This window comes from Leucoraja erinacea, chromosome 1 (assembly GCF_028641065.1).
Source record: "Leucoraja erinacea ecotype New England chromosome 1, Leri_hhj_1, whole genome shotgun sequence".
NCBI classification, from domain to species: domain Eukaryota; kingdom Metazoa; phylum Chordata; class Chondrichthyes; order Rajiformes; family Rajidae; genus Leucoraja; species Leucoraja erinaceus.
Genome location: NC_073377.1, coordinates 168040042 through 168059981, shown reverse-complemented (window position 1 = coordinate 168059981; position 19940 = coordinate 168040042). Strand labels below are relative to the sequence as shown.

At 42.5% G+C, this 19940-nt stretch overlaps 1 protein-coding gene across 3 annotated transcripts in view; it reads left to right on the top strand.

Moving 5' to 3' along the window:
• The window catches only part of usp38 (ubiquitin specific peptidase 38), a 56974-nt gene that overhangs the window by 23273 nt on the left and 13761 nt on the right, over window positions 1-19940 (top strand). For 2 of the 3 annotated variants that reach the window (XM_055647722.1, XM_055647729.1), the window contains exons 6-9: window positions 1618-1776; window positions 4208-4401; window positions 5366-5459; window positions 7034-7140. In XM_055647722.1, the coding sequence (XP_055503697.1) occupies window positions 1618-1776; window positions 4208-4401; window positions 5366-5459; window positions 7034-7140 (554 nt within the window). The remainder of the gene's footprint in view (window positions 1-1617; window positions 1777-4207; window positions 4402-5365; window positions 5460-7033; window positions 7141-19940) is intronic. The other variant, XM_055647738.1, reaches the window with a different exon arrangement.

Sequence of the window (19940 nt, the reverse complement as noted above, 5' to 3'; positions counted from 1 at the left end):
ATCTCATTGAAACTTATAAGATTGTTAAGGGCTTGGACACGCTAGAGGCAGCTCTCTCTTGAAAACATCTAGCTCTCTCTTGAAAACATCCAGAGAACCTGCCTCCACCGCCCTCGGAGGCAGAGAATTCCACAGACTCACCACTCTCTGTGAGAAAAAGTGTTTCCTCGTCTCCATTCTAAATGGCTTACTCCTTATTCTTAAACTGTGGCCCCTGGTTCTGGACTCCCCCAACATTGGGAACATGTTTCCTGCCTCTAGCGTGTCCAAACCCTTAACAATCTTATATGTTTCAATGAGATCTCCTCTCATCCTTCTAAACTCCAGAGTGTACAAGCCCAGCTGCTCACAAACTAACTTCAGACAAATGGGCTGGATCTAAACCACCTGACAGCAATTCCATCATCATACCTTGTCCCAGGATCCCACCCTGACCATCTTTGGCAACTTACCGTTGTCAAAGCAATGTAGACAAAAATGCTGGAGAGACTCAGCGGGTGAGGCAGCATCAAGGGAGCTACGGAAATATGCCAAATTGTCAAAGCAATGTTTCACTGCGTTGAAACATGTGATATTCAGTAGCATTTAAAAAGAGTTTAAGGAATTTAGCTAGGAACCCATTAAACCATTGTAAATTGGAACCCTAACTGTAAAATGGAATTATGGGGAAAAATAACATGACCCAAACATTACGGCAATCACTTCAGAGTAATAATTGGGATCGTTGCTTTGGCTGATGCAATGATTCGGCTCCAGATATGAAGTGAATCTGGTACCCCGGCTCAGTAGAATTACATCAGTGTTGAATCTTTTGTAGATTAGGAGGTGAAATGCACTGATATCTGAAGTTGTGTGTCTCCAAACTCTGTGTTGCAGATGTTGAAGATCTACTAGTCAAACCAGTATGTTTAAAATTAATGCAGTTTTTTCAGGTACGATAGATGGATGGATAGATGGATGGATAGATGGATGGATAGATGGATAGATAGATGGATAGATAGTTACACAAAAAAGCTGGAGAAACTCAGCGGGTGCAGCAGCATCTATGGAGCGAAGGAAATAGGCAACGTTTCGGGCCGAAACCCTTCTCCAGACTGATCGGGGACGGGGGTGGGCGGGGACAAGAAAGGAAAAAGGAGGAGGAGCCCGAAGGCTGGGGGATGGGAGGAGACAGCAGGGGGACTGAGGAAGGGGAGGAGACAGCAAGGACTAACAAAATTGGGAGAATTCGATGTTCATGCCCCCAGGATGCAGACTCCCCAAACGGAAAATGAGGTGCTGTTCCTCCAATTTCCGGTGTAGATGGATAGATAGATAGATGGATAGATAGATGGATAGATAGATGGATAGATAGAACCTAGATAGATGGATGGATAGATAGATAGATACAAACATATATTATGTAAAAAAAAAAATAATTAAATTGGCAGAAAGGGTCTTTGTATGTTTAATTATTTACTTTATTTTTTTGCAATTTATTTAGGAAGCAGGGAATATTGGACTTGATCTTGACAACCGTAAATTGTCAGAATAAATATGAAAAAAGTTACCGTAATGTGAATTTCTATAGAAAACATTTGACACACTTTCCAACTTTGTGAATTGCTATCTCTACAGATTGTTCCTCACACCATAAAACTGGTTCTGGTTTTGAAAGATGAAGCTTCACCGGCCAGTAAAGTCTTCCTGGTGCAATTGACTGAGTTGGTGCATTGTATGATGTATCAGTACTCTGGCTTCCCTGATTTGTATGAGCCCATTCTTGAGGCCATTAAGGTATGAACCTGAAATTTATTTATAGAGAATATACAAATTTCCAAATTTATTAAAAGAGGAAGAACATTAAAGTCGCAACTAAACCAATGTGTAGCTTTAAGGTTGCTGTAGAATTTAATACAAATTGTTTGAATATTTATTCATTCATTGCATGCAGATCTTGGACATCTGAAGTATATTGAATGATATCCAGACTGCCATATTGTATCTGTGCTTATTTCTCTGTTACTACACAATGTTGAACACTTTACAGTACATTTTTAATACCTGAAATAATCTTTACATGCCTTGACATAACAGTATTTCACATTTGACAGGAGTACCTTCATCTGAAATAAAATGTTTAAAAATATACCACGTGTATTTTCCGACCACCACCAGCCACCTTCTCCTTCGTGACTATGTCCATGTTACTTCACCAGCTAGATTCTGTGCCATTTAAAATGGAATTGAGTGCAAGTCAGTGTTTAAGAAGGAACTGCAGATGCTGGAAAATCAAAGGTAGACAAAAATGCTGGAGAAACTCATGCGGGTGCAGCAGCATCTATGGAGTGAAGGAAATAGGCAACGTTTCGGCCCGAAACCCTTCTTCAGACTGATGTAGGGTGGGGGGAGGGGGGGGGGGGGGGGGCGGAGAAGAAAGGAACAAGTAAGAGGAGGAGCCCGACGGTTGAAGGGGAGGAGACAGCAAAGGCTACCGGAAATTGGAGAAGTCAATGTTTATGCCACTGGGGTGCAGACTGCCCAAGCAGAATATGAGGTGCTGCTCCTCCAATTTCCAGTGGTGCTCACCCTGGCCATGGAGGAGGCCCAGGATGGAGGTCGGATTCGGAATGGGAAGGGGGGTTGAAGTGCTGAGCCACCGGGAGATCAGGTTGGTCAATGCAGACCGAGCGGAGGTGTTCGGCGAAACGATCAGAAGGGTTTCGGCCACGAAATGTTGCCTATTTCCTTCGCTCCATAGATGCTGCTGCACCCGCTGAGTTTCTCCAACACTCTTGTCTACCATAAGATTTTCAGTTACTTTTATTCATCACCATTATCACATTATCAATATTTGCCCTAATGCAATGACTAAAGATTTGTAGTGGCAGCATTGAGCTACTTGGATATTTGCCCATAGGTGCCCTGTGTCTACACACCCAGCTCTCTCTTGCTTCATTGTTATCCGGTAATGTCCACATTCTCCCCCACACACCCATTATAATGTTGCACAAATCTCAACCCCATCTTCCTCTCCAATCCATGTCTTTATATGGCTTTTAAAAAAGACATGGCAAGATTTTATTTAATTCCTCTATCACTGTTTTGGTAGTTTTCCCATGCAGGCCATGAACTGCACATGCACTTTGAATGTGTGCAGTTCTGTGAAATCAACTCATTGGATATCAAATTAGATTTTCTTGTGTGCTTCTTTAATTTCTAGTCATTCTAACTGCGTTACGTACTTTGCATCACGTAATTATCTGCATAATATAATTCCATTGCGCATCACTACTAAATAAAGGTATAAATATAGGCCCAGTGTCCCTCCAGAAATTTCACAATGCTTTCCATTTCCATTTTAATCGCTAGTGTTGTGGGTGTCTTTGAGTAGTTCATGTTGAAAAAGCAAGTTCTAAGGGCTTCTAATGTGTGTTCTCTCTCTCCGTCTCTCTCCGTCTCCGTCTCTCTCCGTCTCCGTCTCTCTCCGTCTCCGTCTCTCTCCGTCTCCGTCTCTCTCTCTCCGTCTCTCTCCCTCTCCGTCTCTCTCCCTCTCCGTCTCTCTCCCTCTCCGTCTCTCTCCCTCTCCGTCTCTCTCCCTCTCCGTCTCTCTCCCTCTCCGTCTCTCTCTCTCTCTCCTCTCTCTCTCTCTCTCTCCGTCTCTCTCCCTCTCCGTCTCTCTCTCTCTCCGTCTCTCCGTCTCTCCGTCTCTCCGTCTCTCCGTCTCTCCGTCTCTCCGTCTCTCCGTCTCTCTCCGTCTCTCTCCCTCTCCGTCTCTCTCTCCTCTCTCCGTCTCTCTCCCTCTCCGTCTCTCTCCCTCTCCGTCTCTCTCCCTCTCCGTCTCTCTCCCTCTCCGTCTCTCTCCCTCTCCGTCTCTCTCCCTCTCTCTCCGTCTCCGTCTCTCTCCGTCTCTCTCCGTCTCTCTCCGTCTCTCTCCGTCTCTCCGTCTCTCTCCGTCTCTCCGTCTCTCCCCCTCTCCGTCTCTCTCCCTCTCCGTCTCTCTCTCTCTCTCTATCTGTCTCTCTCTCTCTCAGAAAATCCACCACTGACACTGTATAACCCTGTTTTCAAAGTTTCCCTTGGCTTGTCTCTAACTTGTTCATATTATCATTTGAAGGAATTTTTTTTTACATTATTTCCTCCATAGCTTTTTTTTAAAATGCCATAAAATATTGTGAGCCAATGCTATCAACTGATGGGTAACTAAATTGTCAACTGGTATTTCTAGGATTTGCCAAAACCTTCTGAAGAAAAAATGAAACTCACTCTTAATCAAAGTGCCTGGACATCGCACTCCAATTCTCTGGCATCTTGTTTGTCGAGGCTGTCTGGAAAATCTGAAACTGGGAAAACTGGGTTAATAAACCTGGGCAACACGTGCTATATGAATAGTGTAATTCAAGCATTATTTATGGCCACAGAGTAAGTGAATTTGTTGTGGGGATTTAGCACATTGTTATTTCTGCATGAACGAGCAACTAAAAACTAATTTGTGTCAATATTCATCTCAAACAACCAATAAATCATTGGACTCACTTTGATTCCACCTGGTGTAGATCCTCTCACTGTTGGATTAATTTGGCATTAATGTATTCTTCTTTTTAATGTGGATTTCACTTTGCATTCTCATAAAAGAAAACAGATGCATCCACCTTCCACACTTTTCTAACTATGATGTAAGATATTTATTTCTAGTTCATTTGTTACTGTACTGAAGCTGATCTGCACACAATACTATTTTAAGCTTTTCATCCCAAATCTACTTATAGTGCACTTGGATAAGTAGCTGCAATTAACTCACAAGTGCGTGGAACAGTGGAACAAGAAGGCTTTCTGACTATTTTATCTATTATATATTAAAACTGTGTGGCTGGCGTCCGGCTGCCTTTCTGCCTTTTGATTTGTTGACGGCTGCTCCTTCCTATCAGCTTCCAACACACTTCAAAACAAAGTTGCAAGACAGGAACACTCTGAACTTTTCACCTCAATGGGATATCACAGCAAGTGCTTCAACAGGAGGGGGAGGGCCAATTGGTCTTGCAATTGGAACTGCTGCAGCAGGCAGGGGAGGTGCAATTGGAATTTTTTTTTTTAATCCACTGCTGAGGGAGGCAGGGGTGTGCTGCTGGAATCTTACATTTGGGAACGGGTTCAGTTCCGTTGGAGGAGACGGGTGCATGGTGGAATATTGGGTTGGGGGATCACACCATTGGGGGAGCAGACCCAACGGGTCTGCACTTGGTCTAGTATATTTTTTAAATTATAAGTATGTGTAACGAATAGTTAACCACAGTTTCTTAAATTTCCATGTGAGATTAATAAGCGGGGTGGTAGATCAAAAATTAGCTTTATTTTATTTGGTGTCCTCTAAAAGAAATTAATTTAGTTTCAGGAGATCCGTTTTATCACTTAATCTGAATGGATCGCGACCTTTGATGAGAAAACTGCAACTTCTATTTGCATTCTTGGCACACACTCAGGTACTTTTTAAAAATGATTAACAGTTCAGTAGATTGTGTAATTCAGTGATGGTAAATATTGAATGCTATTATTTATTTTTTCTGCATGGGATGGGAAATGATTTGACCATTTTTTTGTTAGCAATGATGGTCTTTAATGCTAAAATTGAAAATATCCATAAGATGGGAAAATAACTTTTTTTTTAACTTATAATTTGATCTGTTCAACAAACCTGAACAATTTAATGACTGTCAATGTGTACACAGAACTACTAAATGTGAAGTATTTTGGCTTCTGCGACTTCTTGCATTCTCCCCTAATTCTGTCTACGTTTATGTTATATTTAGTATTGGTTATGTCAATGTTTACAAATTCTGTATATTGGACTTAAGTGTTTACAAATTGGCATTTGCAGAATTTGCACTTCAGCAGGTTATGTGACTGGAGAATTGATATTTTTGTAATTGGTTATGGATGAGGGAATTGAATGCAACATCTCCAAGTTTGCGGATGACACGAAGCTGGGGGGGCAGTGTTAGCTGTGAGGAGGATGCTAGGAGGCTGCAAGGTGACTTGGATAGGTTGGGTGAGTGGGCAAATGCATGGCAGATGCAGTATAATGTGGATAAATGTGAGGTTATCCACTTTGGTGGCATAAACAGGAAAGTAGACTATTATCTGAATGGTGACCGATTAGGAAAAAGGGAGATGCAACGAGACCTGGGTTACATGGTACACCAGTCATTGAAAGTAGGAATGCAGGTGCAGCAGGCAGTGAAGAAAGCAAATGGTATGTTAGCATTCATAGCAAAAGGATTTGAATATAAGAGCAGGGAGGGTTTACTGCAGTTGTACAGGGTCTTGGTGAGACCACACCTGGAGTATTGCGTACAGTTTTGGTCTCCTAATCTGAGGAAAGACATTCTTGCCATTGAGTGAGTACAGAGAAGGTTCACCAGACTGATTCCTGGGATGTCAGGACTTTCATATGAAGAAAGACTGGATAGACTCGGCTTGTACACGCTAGAATTTAGAAGATTGAGGGGGATCTTATAGAAACTTACAAAATTCTTAAGGGGTTGGACAGGCTAGATGCAAGAAGATTGTTCCCGATGTTGGGGAAGTCCAGAACAAGGGGTCACAGTTTAAGGATAAGAGGGAAGTCTTTTAGGACCGAGATGAGAAAATCATTTTTTACACTGAAAGTGGTGAATCTGGGGAATTCTCTGCCACAGAAGGTAGTTGAGGCCACAGTTCATTGGCTATATTTAAGAGGGAGTTAGATGTGGCTAAAGGGATCAGGGGGTATGGAGAGAAGGCAGGTACGGGATACTGAGTTGGATGATCAGCCATGATCATATTGAATGGCGGTGCAGGCTCGAAGGGCCGAATGGCCTACTCCTGCACCTATGTTCTATGATTCCAAATCAGGTCAAAATTTAATATCGGCAAATTTCCTTAACTCCATAAAAATAGGTTTAGTGACTCGCATTGTTTCTGTGGAGACAGTTTTCTATGTATTTAAATTGAGTTGAATAATTGTAGTACAATGTTGATATGCAAGTTCCAAACATTCACGTTATTATATCACCAGCGCGCAGCATATGCTCCACAGAGTTTCTTTGAAGAATCAAGACCACCATGGTTCACTCCTGGGTCCCAGCAAGATTGTTCCGAATACCTCAGGTTCCTTTTGGATAGGTAAACACTTTTGTCTGATGGCCATCTTCTATAACCAAACATAGTAACTAATACCATTTCAGTCTTTTTAAATGAGTTAAATAAGTTTTTGAAAAACGTCACCCATTCCTTCTCCCCAGAGATGCTGCCTGTCCCGCTGAGTTACTCCAGCGTTTTGTATCTATCATGTGCTTCCTGAATTGTTGTCTGTTGTGCAAGTCAAACAAGGCAACAGCCTTACTAATATACAGTATCAGAGGGTCCACTATTATTTGCACACACAGAAATGATCTTGCTATTCTTGTATGGCATGTTTAGTAGATGACTGTGGATGTGGAATTACTGCTTTAGCAAATTGTGAGGAATATCGGAAACTTGCATTCCATCTTATCTGTTCAAGTGATAAATGTTTACATACCAGACGTTCTGAGGTGTTTTGCTTTTCTCCTAATCTGAGGAAAGACATTCTTCCCATAGGGGGAGTACAGAGAAGGTTCACCAGACTGATTCCTGGGGTGCCAGGACTTTCACATGAAGAAAGACTGGATAGACTCGGCTTGTGCTCGCTAGAATTTAGAAGATTGAGGGGGGGATCTTATAGAAACTTACAACATTCTTAAGGGGTTGAACAGGCTAGATGCAGGATGATTGTTCCCGATGTTGGGGAAGTCCAGAACAAGGGGTCACACAGTTTAAGGATAAGGGGGAAGTCTTTTAGGACCGAGATGAGAAAAACATTTTTCACACAGAGAGTGGTGAATCTCTGTCTGGAATTCTCTGCCACAGAAGGTAGTCGAGGCCACAGTTCATTGGCTATATTTAAGAGGGAGTTGGATGTGGCCCTTGTGGCTAAAGGGATCAGGGGATATGGAGAGAAGGCAGGGATGGGATACTGAGTTGGATGATCAGCTATGATCATACTCCTGCACCTATTTTCTATGTTTCCTTCAACTGATTTCTCCACCACAATTAGTATTGTCAAGTAAAGTCTCTATTTCCTGAATTTGTTCTCTAGTCACTTTTTTCCTCCACCATCCCTGTCCTCCGACTCCAAATTTGATGGATCATCCTCCGTAATTTCCTTCAACAAGACTCCACTAATCAATCCTCCCTTACCCATTCAGCATTCCAAGGGACCATTTCCTTCGCAACTCCCTAATTTTCTCTCCTTCATCGCCACATATCATTCCCCATTTTACCAGTTTCCCATGCAGCCTTCACACCATCTTATCTCATCACCTCTAATTGTACAAGGACCCAAATAGTCCTTCCCTATTAAGCAGCCCATTTCAGACAATTTGGTGCACCATATCAGGTGTTCACAATACAGTTTGAAGAAGGGTTTCCACCCGAAACGTTGCCTATTTATTTCCTCCGCTCCATAGATGCTGCTGCACCCGCTGAGTTTCTCCAGCACCTTTGTCTACCTACAGTTTTCTCTACATTTGGAGAAGCCAAACAGGGATTGGTTGACCATTTTACAATGAGAAACCTTCTCATTGATCATGCTGCTGATTGCATGTCCCGTCCACCTTTGCCTCCCTGTACACCTTAGTAGACATTGCAGCCATCAGGCCTCAATACTTAAATCATCAATTTAGATAACCAGTCAATAGACGATAGACAATAGGTGCAGGAGTAGGCCCTTCGGCCCTTCGAGCCAGCACCTCCATTCAATGTGATCATGGCTGATCATCCCCAATCAGTGCCCCATTCCTGCCTTCTCCCCATATCCCCTGACTCTGCTATTTTTAAGAGCCCTATCTAGCTCTCTCTTGAAAGTATCCAGTGAACCTGCCTCCACCGCCCTCTGAGGCAGAGAATTCCACAGACTCGCCACTCTCCGTGAGAAAAAGTGTTTCCTCGTCTCCGTTCAAAATGGCTTACTCCTTATTCTTAAATTTCTGTCAGTGATAGAACTGGCCTTTTCTAGCGTGCGATTATCCACAAGTAACGTTAACCCTGTAGATGTACCAGATCTGCTGAATATTCCTGACATTTGCTATTATTTCAGATTTTCAGCGACTGCTCTGTTCTGCATCTCACAGTTCCAGTACTTGTTTTTTGTGCTCCCTGTCCCTCATCCTCACCTCAACTAATCTGTCTTTAAACTTCTCAATTTACACTCCTCCAGACATTCAACTAGAATGAATAAATATAGAAAAATAGGTGCAGGAGTAGGCCATTCGGCCCTTAGAGCCAGCACCACCATTCGATATGATCATGGCAGATCATCGAAAATCAGTACCCCGTTCCTGCTTTTTACCCATATCCCTAGATTCCTTTAGCCCTAAGAGCTAAATCTCACTCTCTCTTGAAAACATCTAGTGAATTGGCCTCCACTGCCTTCTGTGGCAGAGAATTCCACAAATTCACAACTCTCTGGGTGAAGAAGTTTTTCCTCATCTCAGTCCTAAATGGCCAACCCCTTATTCATAAACTGTGACATTGTTTCTTTCTGGACTTCCCCAACATCGGGAACATTTTTCCTGCATCTGGCCTGTCCAATCCTTCAAGAATTTTATATGCTTCTATAAGATTCCCTCTCATCCTTCTAAATTCCAGTGAATACAAGCCCAATCGACCCATTCTTTCATCATATGACAGTCCCGCCATTCTGAGAATTAACCTGGTGAATCTACGCTGCACTCCCTCAGTAGCAATAATGTCCTTCCTCAAATTTGGAGACCAAAACTTCACACAATACTCCAGGTGCAGTTTCACCAGGGCCCTGTACAACTGCAGTAGGACCTCCTTGCTCCTAAACTTAAATCCCCTCGCAATGAAGGCCAACATGCCGTTAGCTTTCTCCATTACCTGCTGTACCTGCATGCTTACTTTCAGTGACTGATGTACAAGCACACCCAGGTCTCGTTGCACCTCCCCTTTTCCTAATCTGACACCATTCAGATAATAACCTGCCTTCCTGTTCTTGCCACCAAAGTGGATAACCTCACATTTATCCACATTAATGCCAGTCAGACAGTTAAACGTTAACCAGTCAGCCCCTTGCCCAGATTGCTACCAAAAGCAATAATCACCTGGACAATCTTTGTCTGCACTTTATCAAAGGCATTTCTCTTTATTTTGTATACTGCTTCCTCTCTGGAATTTATCCATGCCCATTTTCTCAATTTTTCCAATTCTGTTGGATGTTCATCATTGTGAAATGTTAACAGCCATTCTCTGTAGTCCACTGTAGATGCTAGCTGCATTTCTATTCTCAGTTCAGATTTTCAATATCTGCTATTTAGCAACTTGACATTGATATAGATATTATATTTGATTTTATTGAATGGTCTTAATTTATTTATAAGCAGATTGGTTGGAAAGAAATGGCTTCTATTTACATTGAGCATTTCACAACATGAGAACATTCTGAAATATTTCATAGATTGTGTTTAAAGTGTGATTAATGCAAAAGAGACTCTGTTGATAGTAGGGGTGATGACTAAATGGAACGGATTGAGAATAATTGGCAATATAATCTGTTTCAACACATAATAAATGTTCAAGTTATTCTAACATATAACCAGATACAATAGTAATTTTAAAAGCAAATTGGATAAGAGAGAAAGGACAGAGTTTTTATGTTTATTCTTTTGATTAGGTATGTTGCAAAACGTACCTGAAGCGTCGCTGAAAATCTGTCGCAGCCTGTGTGCGCGATTTTGGCGCCGTTTAGAGGGGGGCGGGTTTAAAATGCGATTTTCCCTAGGCTGTTCAAATCGAGGATGTTCAGCCTAGTTAATTATTAACGAAAAATCGCTGGAAGATTCCCTAGCTGGAGCTATTATTAGTTTTAAGGGCTTTATTTAATTGTTATATTAGGTTAAAAATTAACCTCTAAACCCGCGACCGCCGACAACAGGCCAGATCTCATACAGGGGACAACAGAAGGTAGGCTGTTTATTTTTACGTTAAAAAGGGCTTCTTAAGATCCCTTTATACAAAGTTTAATGTTGCGAGTAGCTAATTTTGGGCCCATTATATCCCGCAGTATTTTTCTGGGCATTTGAGGGCACAAATCTAGCGCAATGTGAACGTTCTAAACCAGCGCGTTCACAGGAACCCACTAGAAAGCTGATTTAAATTGACTTTAATTTACAGCAATTAAACACTAAATTCCTTCCATTTGGCCTACAAATTAATGTAAATGACTTAAAAATCATGTTTTATTGTGAATTATTTGTGAATATTATTTGGACACTTAGGCTATTTAAAAATGTTAATCATTTATTAAGAAATGGATAGGTTTAGATCTAGTAATTGAAGTTTGGAATTAGCTACAATTGGGTAACTAACTAATTATATGCTTTAATTTCAGGTCATCCAAGTTAGATTATTTTATATTTGTTTCAGAATGCTTCAATCTAAGATAACTGAAAATTGCATTCAGTTCTCTTAATTTTTAAGAAAGTTATGGGCTTTTGACTGTCCACGATCACAGCTTTTTTGTTATGTCCATAGAAAATCACTAGGGAACAAGATGCTAATTTCCAAGTATGAAAATGGCCATAACTTTTTAAATACATGAGTTATGAAAGTGAATTAGGTGTCAAACTAAACTTATTTTTATGCTTTATCTGATGGGATAAATTGCAAACTTGATTTTTTAAATCTCAAAATTTTGTAACATTGCAATTTTGATGGGATGAAAAATATTCACCTACAATATTTACATTTTATTTTTTATTTTTTGCCCATTCCTAATTAATCCCTGAACAGTTTTTCCATTCTTCCATGTGGGCCACTTCAGAAGGCAATCAAGAATCAACCACATTGGGAGGCCTGGAGTCATTTATAAATGAAACTGGATGTCAGTGAATCGACTGTGTTCATGCGACCAATACTGATCCAGGCTTTTAATTCCCAATTTAATGAGTTGAAGGCAAATTCCTCCACCCTTCTGGAATTAGAATCCATATCATCGGATCAATAGCCGAGGACTCTGTATGTTAGTTTATCAAGTTAATAGAAACATAGAAATTAGGTGCAGGAGTAGGCCATTCGGCCCTTCGAGCCTGCACCCCATTCAATATGATCATGGCTGATCATCCAACTCAGTATCCCGTACCTGCCTTCTCTCCATACCCCCTGATCCCTTTAGCCACAAGGGCCACATCTAACTCCCTCTTAAATATAGCCAATGAACTGGCCTCAACTACCCTCTGTGGCAGAGAGTTCCAGAGATTCACCACTCTCTGTGTGGAAAAAAGTTCTTCTCATCTCGGTTTTAAAGGATTTCCCCCTTATCCTTAAGCTGTGACCCCTTGTCCTGGACTTCCCCAACATCGGGAACAATCTTCCTGCATCTAGCCTGTCCAACCCCTTAAGAATTTTGTAAGTTTCTATAAGATCCCCTCTCAATCTCCTAAATTCTAGAGAGTACAAACCAAGTCTATCCAGTCTTTCTTCATAAGACAGTCTTGACATCCCAGGAATCAGTCTGGTGAACCTTCTCTGCACTCCCTCTATGGCAATAATGTCCTTCCTCAGATTTGGAGACCAAAACTGTACGCAATACTCCAGGTGTGGTCTCACCAAGACCCTGTACAACTGCAGTAGAACCTCCCTGCTCCTATACTCAAATCCTTTTGCTATGAAAGCTAACATACCATTCGCTTTCTTTACTGCCTGCTGCACCTGCATGCCTACCTTCAATGACTGGTGTACCATGACACCCAGGTCTCGCTGCATCTCCCCCTTTCCCAATCAGCCACCATTTAGATAATAGTCTGCTTTCCCGTTTTTGCCACCAAAATGGATAACCTCACATTTATCCACATGTCCTTGCCCCACTTAGAAAACCTGAACAGAAACCTCTGGAGACTTTGCGCCCCACCCAAGGTTTCCACGAGGTTGCAGGTGGTTGCAGGTAGTGGAAGCAGGTAGGGAGACTGACAAAAACCTCCGGGAACCGCACGGAAACCTTGGGTGGGGCGCAAAGTCTCCAGAGGTTTCCGTTCAGGTTTCCTAAGTGGGACAGGGGCATTAATCACTGAATTAGTTGTTAATCGGATAACTTTTTACGCAGACGTGGGCATTCTGATCAAAATGACCACGGTAATATTTTATGTTTTGTAATTCCTTAAAAGGTCTGCTCCTTGCTACATTTCTCCACAATGTCACTGATTGAGAGTGGCCCTGCATCTCCCAGAATGTGTGTAAACATTTACTGTAGAATTCATTGTTTAGTATAAGAGAAGGCTCTGCATTGATAGCTATAACCTGAGCTGGATGTAGCCTTGATTTGGTTTTTTGAGCAACGCAGGGAGTCATCAGTTAATACTCGAGGTAGACCCATCGATAATATCGTCGTTGTATTTTTTTTTAAGTTTTCAGGAGAGTTAGATTTAGCTCTTGGGGCTAAAGGAATCAAGGGATATGGGGGGAAAAAGCAGGAGCGGGGTACTGATTTTAGCTGATCAGCCATGATCATATTGAATGGCGGTGCTGGCTCGAATGGCTGAATGACCTACTCCATGCACCTATTTTTTTTTCTAAAAGCAGAATGATGTTGTTCGGCTGTGTTGCTATAGTACTTTAGCCTCCTTGCCATAGAGGGAGTGCAGAGAAGGTTCACCAGACTGATTCCTGGGATGTCAGGACTGTCTTATGAAGAAAGACTGGATAGACTTGGTTTATACTCTCTAGAATTTAGGAGATTGAGAGGGGATGTTATAGAAACTTACAAAATTCTTAAGGGGTTGGACAGGCTAGATGCAGGAAGATTGTTCCCGATGTTAGGGAAGTCCAGGACAAGGGGTCACAGCTTAAGGATAAGGGGGAAATCCTTTAAAACCTAGATGAGAAGAACTTTTTTCACACAGAGAGTGGTGAATCTCTGGAACTCTCTGCCGCAGAGGGTAGTCAAGGCCACAGTTCATTGGCTATATTTAAGAGGGAGTTAGATGTGGCCCTTGTGGCTAAGGGGATCAGGGGGTATGGAGAGAAGGCAGGTACGGGATACTGAGTTGGATGATCAGCCATGATCATATTGAATGGCGAATGGTGCAGGCTCGAAGGGCCGAATGGCCTACTCCTGCACCTATTTTCTGTGTTTATTCACGATTGAGTTCTTCGTGAATGTTGGCAAATAGACTATTCTAGAATGTACGTTGATAGTATTTAGAAATCAGACCTTTTGCCAACTGTCTGAAATTGGTGGCATTGGTTCAGCAGTATCATGCGAAATATATATGGAGAAAATGCTTCAAAATGATAGCTATATAAAATAAAATGACTATTGCAGAGAGGAACAATCATTCAATAGCATCAACACAATCAAAATAGATCTTCTCCCAAAGAAAGTCACTCCTTTTTTTTCAATCTGTCCATTTCCTTGTTCATCCTTGTTCTCGATGTGATATCTCCGTTCTCCACTTCAGTGTGGCATTCCCTTCTGACCTGTGGAGTGATTTATCTGCATTCATAGACATAGACATAGAAAATAGGTGCAGGAGTAGGCCATTCGGCCCTTCGAGCCTGCACCGCCATTCAATATGATCATGGCTGATCATCCAACTCAGTATCCCATCCCGGCCTTCTCTCCATCATCCAACCACAAGTATCCCATCTAACTCCCTCTTAAATATAGACTTGAACTGTGGCTCCATACCCCCTGAGAATTCCAGAGATTCCCACTTCAGGACGCAGATAGCACAATGGGCTAACATCTAACTCCCGGAAGGTAGCTTTCAAATCCCGCTTGGAGTGCATACTGTCGTTGTGTCCTTGGGCAAGACACTTCACCCACCTTTGCCTGTAATGGAATGTTACGGCGTCAGGCGCGGGCACACCGCGACGCCCTGTGTCTCCCTTTCAAGGGAGATTCACCACTTGTCTCTGTGTACAACAATGACAATAAATTGAATCATTTTCATTTCATTCATTTCATTTCATTTCATTTCTCTGTGTACAAAATGTTTTTCTCATCCCGGTCCTAAAAGATTTCCCCCTTATCCTTAAACTGTGACCCCTTGTCCTGGACTTCCCCAAAATCGGGAATAATCTTCCTGCATCTAGCCTGTCCAACCCCTTAAGAATTTTGTAAGTTTCTATAAGATCCCCCCCTCAATCTTCTGAATTCTAGCGTGTACAAACCGGGTCTATCCAGCCTTTCTTCGTATGAAAGTTCTGCCATCCCAGGAATCAGTCTGGTGAACCTTCTCTGTATTCCCTCTATGGCAAGAATGTCTTTCCTCAGAGCAGGAGACCAAAACTGTACGCAATACTCCAGGTGTGGTCTCACCAAGACCCTGTACAACTGCAGTAGAACCTCCCTGCTCCTATACTCAAATCCTTTTGCTATGAATGCTAACATACCATTCACTTTCTTCACTGCCTGCTGCACCTGCATGCCTACTTTCAATGACTGGTGTACCATGACACCCAGGTCTTGTTGCATCTCCCCTTTTCCTAATCGGCCACCAATCAGATAATAGTCTACTTCCCTGTTTTTGCCACCAAAATGGATAACCTCACATTTATCCACATTATACTGCAACTGCCATGCATTTGCCCACTCACCCAACCTATCCAAGTCACCTTGCAGCCTCCTAGCAACCTCCTCACAGCTAACACTGCCCCCCAGCTTAGTGTCATCCGCAAACCTGGAGATGTTGCATTCAATTCCCTCATCCAGATCATTAATATATATTGTAAATAGCTGGGGTCCCAGCACTGAGCCTTGCGGAACCCCACTAGTCACTGCCTGCCATTGTGAAAAGGACCCGTTTACTCCTATATAACCATATAACCATATAACAATTACAGCACGGAAACAGGCCATCTCGGCCCTACAAGTCCATGCCGAACAAATTTTTTTCCCCTTAGTCCCACCTGCCTGCACTCGTACCATAACCCTCCATTCCCTTCTCATCCATATGCCTATCCAATTTATTTTTAAATGATACCAATGAACCTGCCTCCACCACTTCCACTGGGAGCTCATTCCACACCGCCACCACTCTCTGCGTAAAGAAGTTCCCCCTCATATTACCCCTAAACTTCTGTCCCTTAATTCTGAAGTCATGTCCTCTTGTTTGAATCTTCCCTATTCTCAAAGGGAAAAGCTTGTCCACATCAACTCTGTCTATCCCTCTCATCATTTTAAAGACCTCTATCAGGTCCCCCCCTTAACCTTCTGTGCTCCAAAGAATAAAGCCCTAACTTGTTCAACCTTTCTCTGTAACTTAGTTGCTGAAACCCAGGCAACATTCTAGTAAATCTCCTCTGTACTCTCTCTATTTTGTTGACATCCTTCCTATAATTTGGCGACCAAAATTGTACACCATACTCCAGATTTGGCCTCACCAATGCCTTGTACAATTTTAACATTACATCCCAGCTTCTATACAATGCTCTGATTTATAAAGGCTAGCATACCAAAAGCTTTCTTTACCACCCTATCTATATGAGATTCCACCTTCAAGGAACTATGCACGGTTATACCCAGATCCCTCTGTTCAACTGTATTCTTCAATTCCCTACCATTTACCATGTACGTCCTATTTTGATTTGTCCTGCCAAGGTGTAGCACCTCACATTTATCAGCATTAAACTCCATCTGCCATCTTTCAGCCCATTTTTCCAAATGGCCTAAATCACTCTGTAGACTTTGGAAATCCTCTTCATTATCCACAACACCCCCTATCTTGGTATCATCTGCATACTTACTAATCCAATTTACCACACCTTCATCCAGATCATTGATGTACATGACAAACAACAGTGGACCCAACACAGATCCCTGAGGCACCCCACTAGTCACCTGCCTCCAACCCGATAAACAGCCATCCACCATTACCCTCTGGCTTCTCCCATTCAGCCACTGTTGAATCCATCTTGCTATTCCTGCATTTATACCCAACAGTTGAACCTTCTTAACCAACCTTATAGGAGCAGAGTATAGGAGCAGAGAGGTTCTACTGCAGTTGTACAGGGTCTTGGTGAGACCACACCTGGAGTATTGCGTACAGTTTTGGTCTCCAAATCTGAGGAAGGACATTATTGCCATAGAGGGAGTGCAGAGACGGTTCACCAGACTGATTCCTGGGATGTCAGGACTGTCTTATGAAGAAAGACTGGATAGACTTGGTTTATACTCTCTGGAATTTAGAAGATTGAGAGGGGATCTTATAGAAACTTACAAAATTCTTAAGGGGTTGGACAGGCTAGATGCAGGAAGATTGTTCCCGATGTTGGGGAAGTCCAGGACAAGGGGTCACAGCTTAAGGATAATGGGGAAATCCTTTAAAACCGAGATGAGAAGAACTTTTTTCACGCAGAGAGTGGTGAATCTCTGGAACTCTCTGCCACAGAGGGTAGTTGAGGCCACTTCATTGGCTATATTTAAGAGGGAGTTAGATGTGGCCCTTGTGGCTAAGGGGATCAGGGGGTATGGAGAGAAGGCAGGTACGGGATACTGAGTTGGATGATCAGCCATGATCATATTGAATGGCGGTGCAGGCTCGAAGGGCCGAATGGCCTACTCCTGCACCTAATTTCTATGTTTCTAACCTTCCATGAGGAACCTTGTCAAAGGCCTTACTAAAGTCCATATAGACAACATCCACTGCTTTACCCTCGTCAATTTCCCTAGTAACCTCTTCAAAAAATTCAACAAGATTAGTCAAACATGACCTTCCAGGCACAAATCCATGTTGACTGTTCCTAATCAGACCCTGTTTATCTAGATGCTTATATATATTGTCTCTAAGTATCTTTTCCATTATTTTGCCCACCACTGAAGTCAAACTAACAGGTCTATAATTGCTAGGTTTACTCTTAGAACCCTTTTTAAACAATGGAACAACATGCGCAGTACGCCAATCCTCGGGGACTATTCCCGTTTCTATTGACATTTGAAATATTTCTGTCATAGCCCCGGCTATTTCTACACTATTTCCTACTCTTTGCTTCCTGTCTGCCAGCCAGTTCTCTTTCCACATCATACAGGCGATTCCTCTATCTTATCATGCTCCTCCCCGTATTCAAACCCTTTGACCCAGCTCTTCTACCTTGAGGGAATCAAAAATTGCACTCAAAATGTTACATGCTTAGCAAAGTGGATTAGTGACTCAAATTTCCGCCTAAACCTATTGACGTGTTGCCAAACAGCTCATGAACCAGCCGAGTTTGAGGTTGTTTATTTTTATTTTTTGCATAAATCACAAAGAATAATCATCCTAATCGATTCCATTAGCTGGAACCCAAGTTTATATAATGAAAAATGATTTTAGATAAAAAATCTACCCAGCCATGCGATGGTGCAGCAATCAGACTAAAAGCTTTGCAAATGTGCTTATTAATCAATTTGTTGTTTCAAAAATATAAAATCTCAGTTGAATTTCGGAAGCCACTCCAGTCCTGGGTGCAGCCAGTTTAATGAGTGCAAATAGCTGCCAGCACAACGTTTTATAATGGACATTATCTGTGTTTGACATTCCACAATCTCGTGTGTTGTTTTAAGCAGCTTTACGCCTCTATATTCAACAAGGAGGAGATGGAGGATGGTGAGATCTGGGAGGGGTTTGCCAATATTCTAGGGCATGTGGATATGAAGGAGGGGATGTTGGGTTCTGGAGATCCTTACGAGAGGACTCTTCTGAATAGGATTTACATCCATCTGTAAAGAGAATGGGATAATCGGGGACAGTCACAATGGCTTTGTCCGTGGCAGATCACGATGAAAGCGATAAATGAGTCAATGTGAATGTTGTCACCTAATTATGGATTTTAATAAGGCATTTGCTAGTCCCACAAGGTACGCAAATCCAGAAGATTAGGGTACATAGCATCTTGGGTGATTTGGATAAGTTAATTCCCGGGATGGCGGGACTGTCATATGCTGAGAGAATGGAGCAGCTGGGCTTGTACACTCTGGAGTTTAGAAGGATGAGAGGGGATTTTGTTGAAACATATAAGATTGTTAAGGGCTTGGACACACTAGAGGCAGGAAACATGTTGGGGGAGTCCAGAACCAGGGGCCACACAGTTTAAGAATAAGGAGTAAGCCATTTGGAACGGAGACGAGGAAACACTTTTTCTCACAGAGAGTGGTGAGTCTGTGGAATTCTCTGCCTCAGAGGGCGGTGGAGGCAGGTTCTCTGGATGCTTTCAAGAGAGAGCTAGATAGGGCTCTTAAAAAATAGCGGAGTCAGGGGATATGGGGAGAAGGCAGGAACGGGGTACTGATTGGGGATGATCAGCCATGATCACATTGAATGGCAGTGCTGTCTCGACGGGCCGAGTGGCCTCTACTCCTGCATCTATTGTCTATTGGTAGTTTGGATGCAAAACTGGCTTGCCCACAGAGGACAGAGGGTAGAGGTGCAAGGCTGTTATTCTGGCTGGAGGTCTGTCACCAGTGGTGTTAGGGTCATAGAGTTATACAGCATGGAAATAGACCCGTAGGCCCAACTCATCCATACTGACCAAAATGCCTCATCTAAACTAAACCCCTTTTGCCAGCATTTGGCCCACATCCCTCAAAACATTGTGTCTCCATCTTCTTGTCCAAATGTCTTTTAAATGTTATTATTCTACCTGCCTCAACTACCTCCTCTAGCAGTTAGTTCCATATACCCATCAGCCACTGTGTGAAAAGGTTGCCCCTCCTGTTGCTATTAATCCTTTCCCCTCTCACCTTGGGCCTACGCTCTCTAGTTTTTGATTCCCCGACCTTTGGAGGGAAAACACTCTGCATTCCCCTCGTGACTTTATGAACCTTTATAAGATCGCCCCTCAGCTTCCCGTGCCCCAGGGAATAAAGTTCTAACCTCCTTGTACCCTAGGGCCTCGAGTCTTAAGGATAA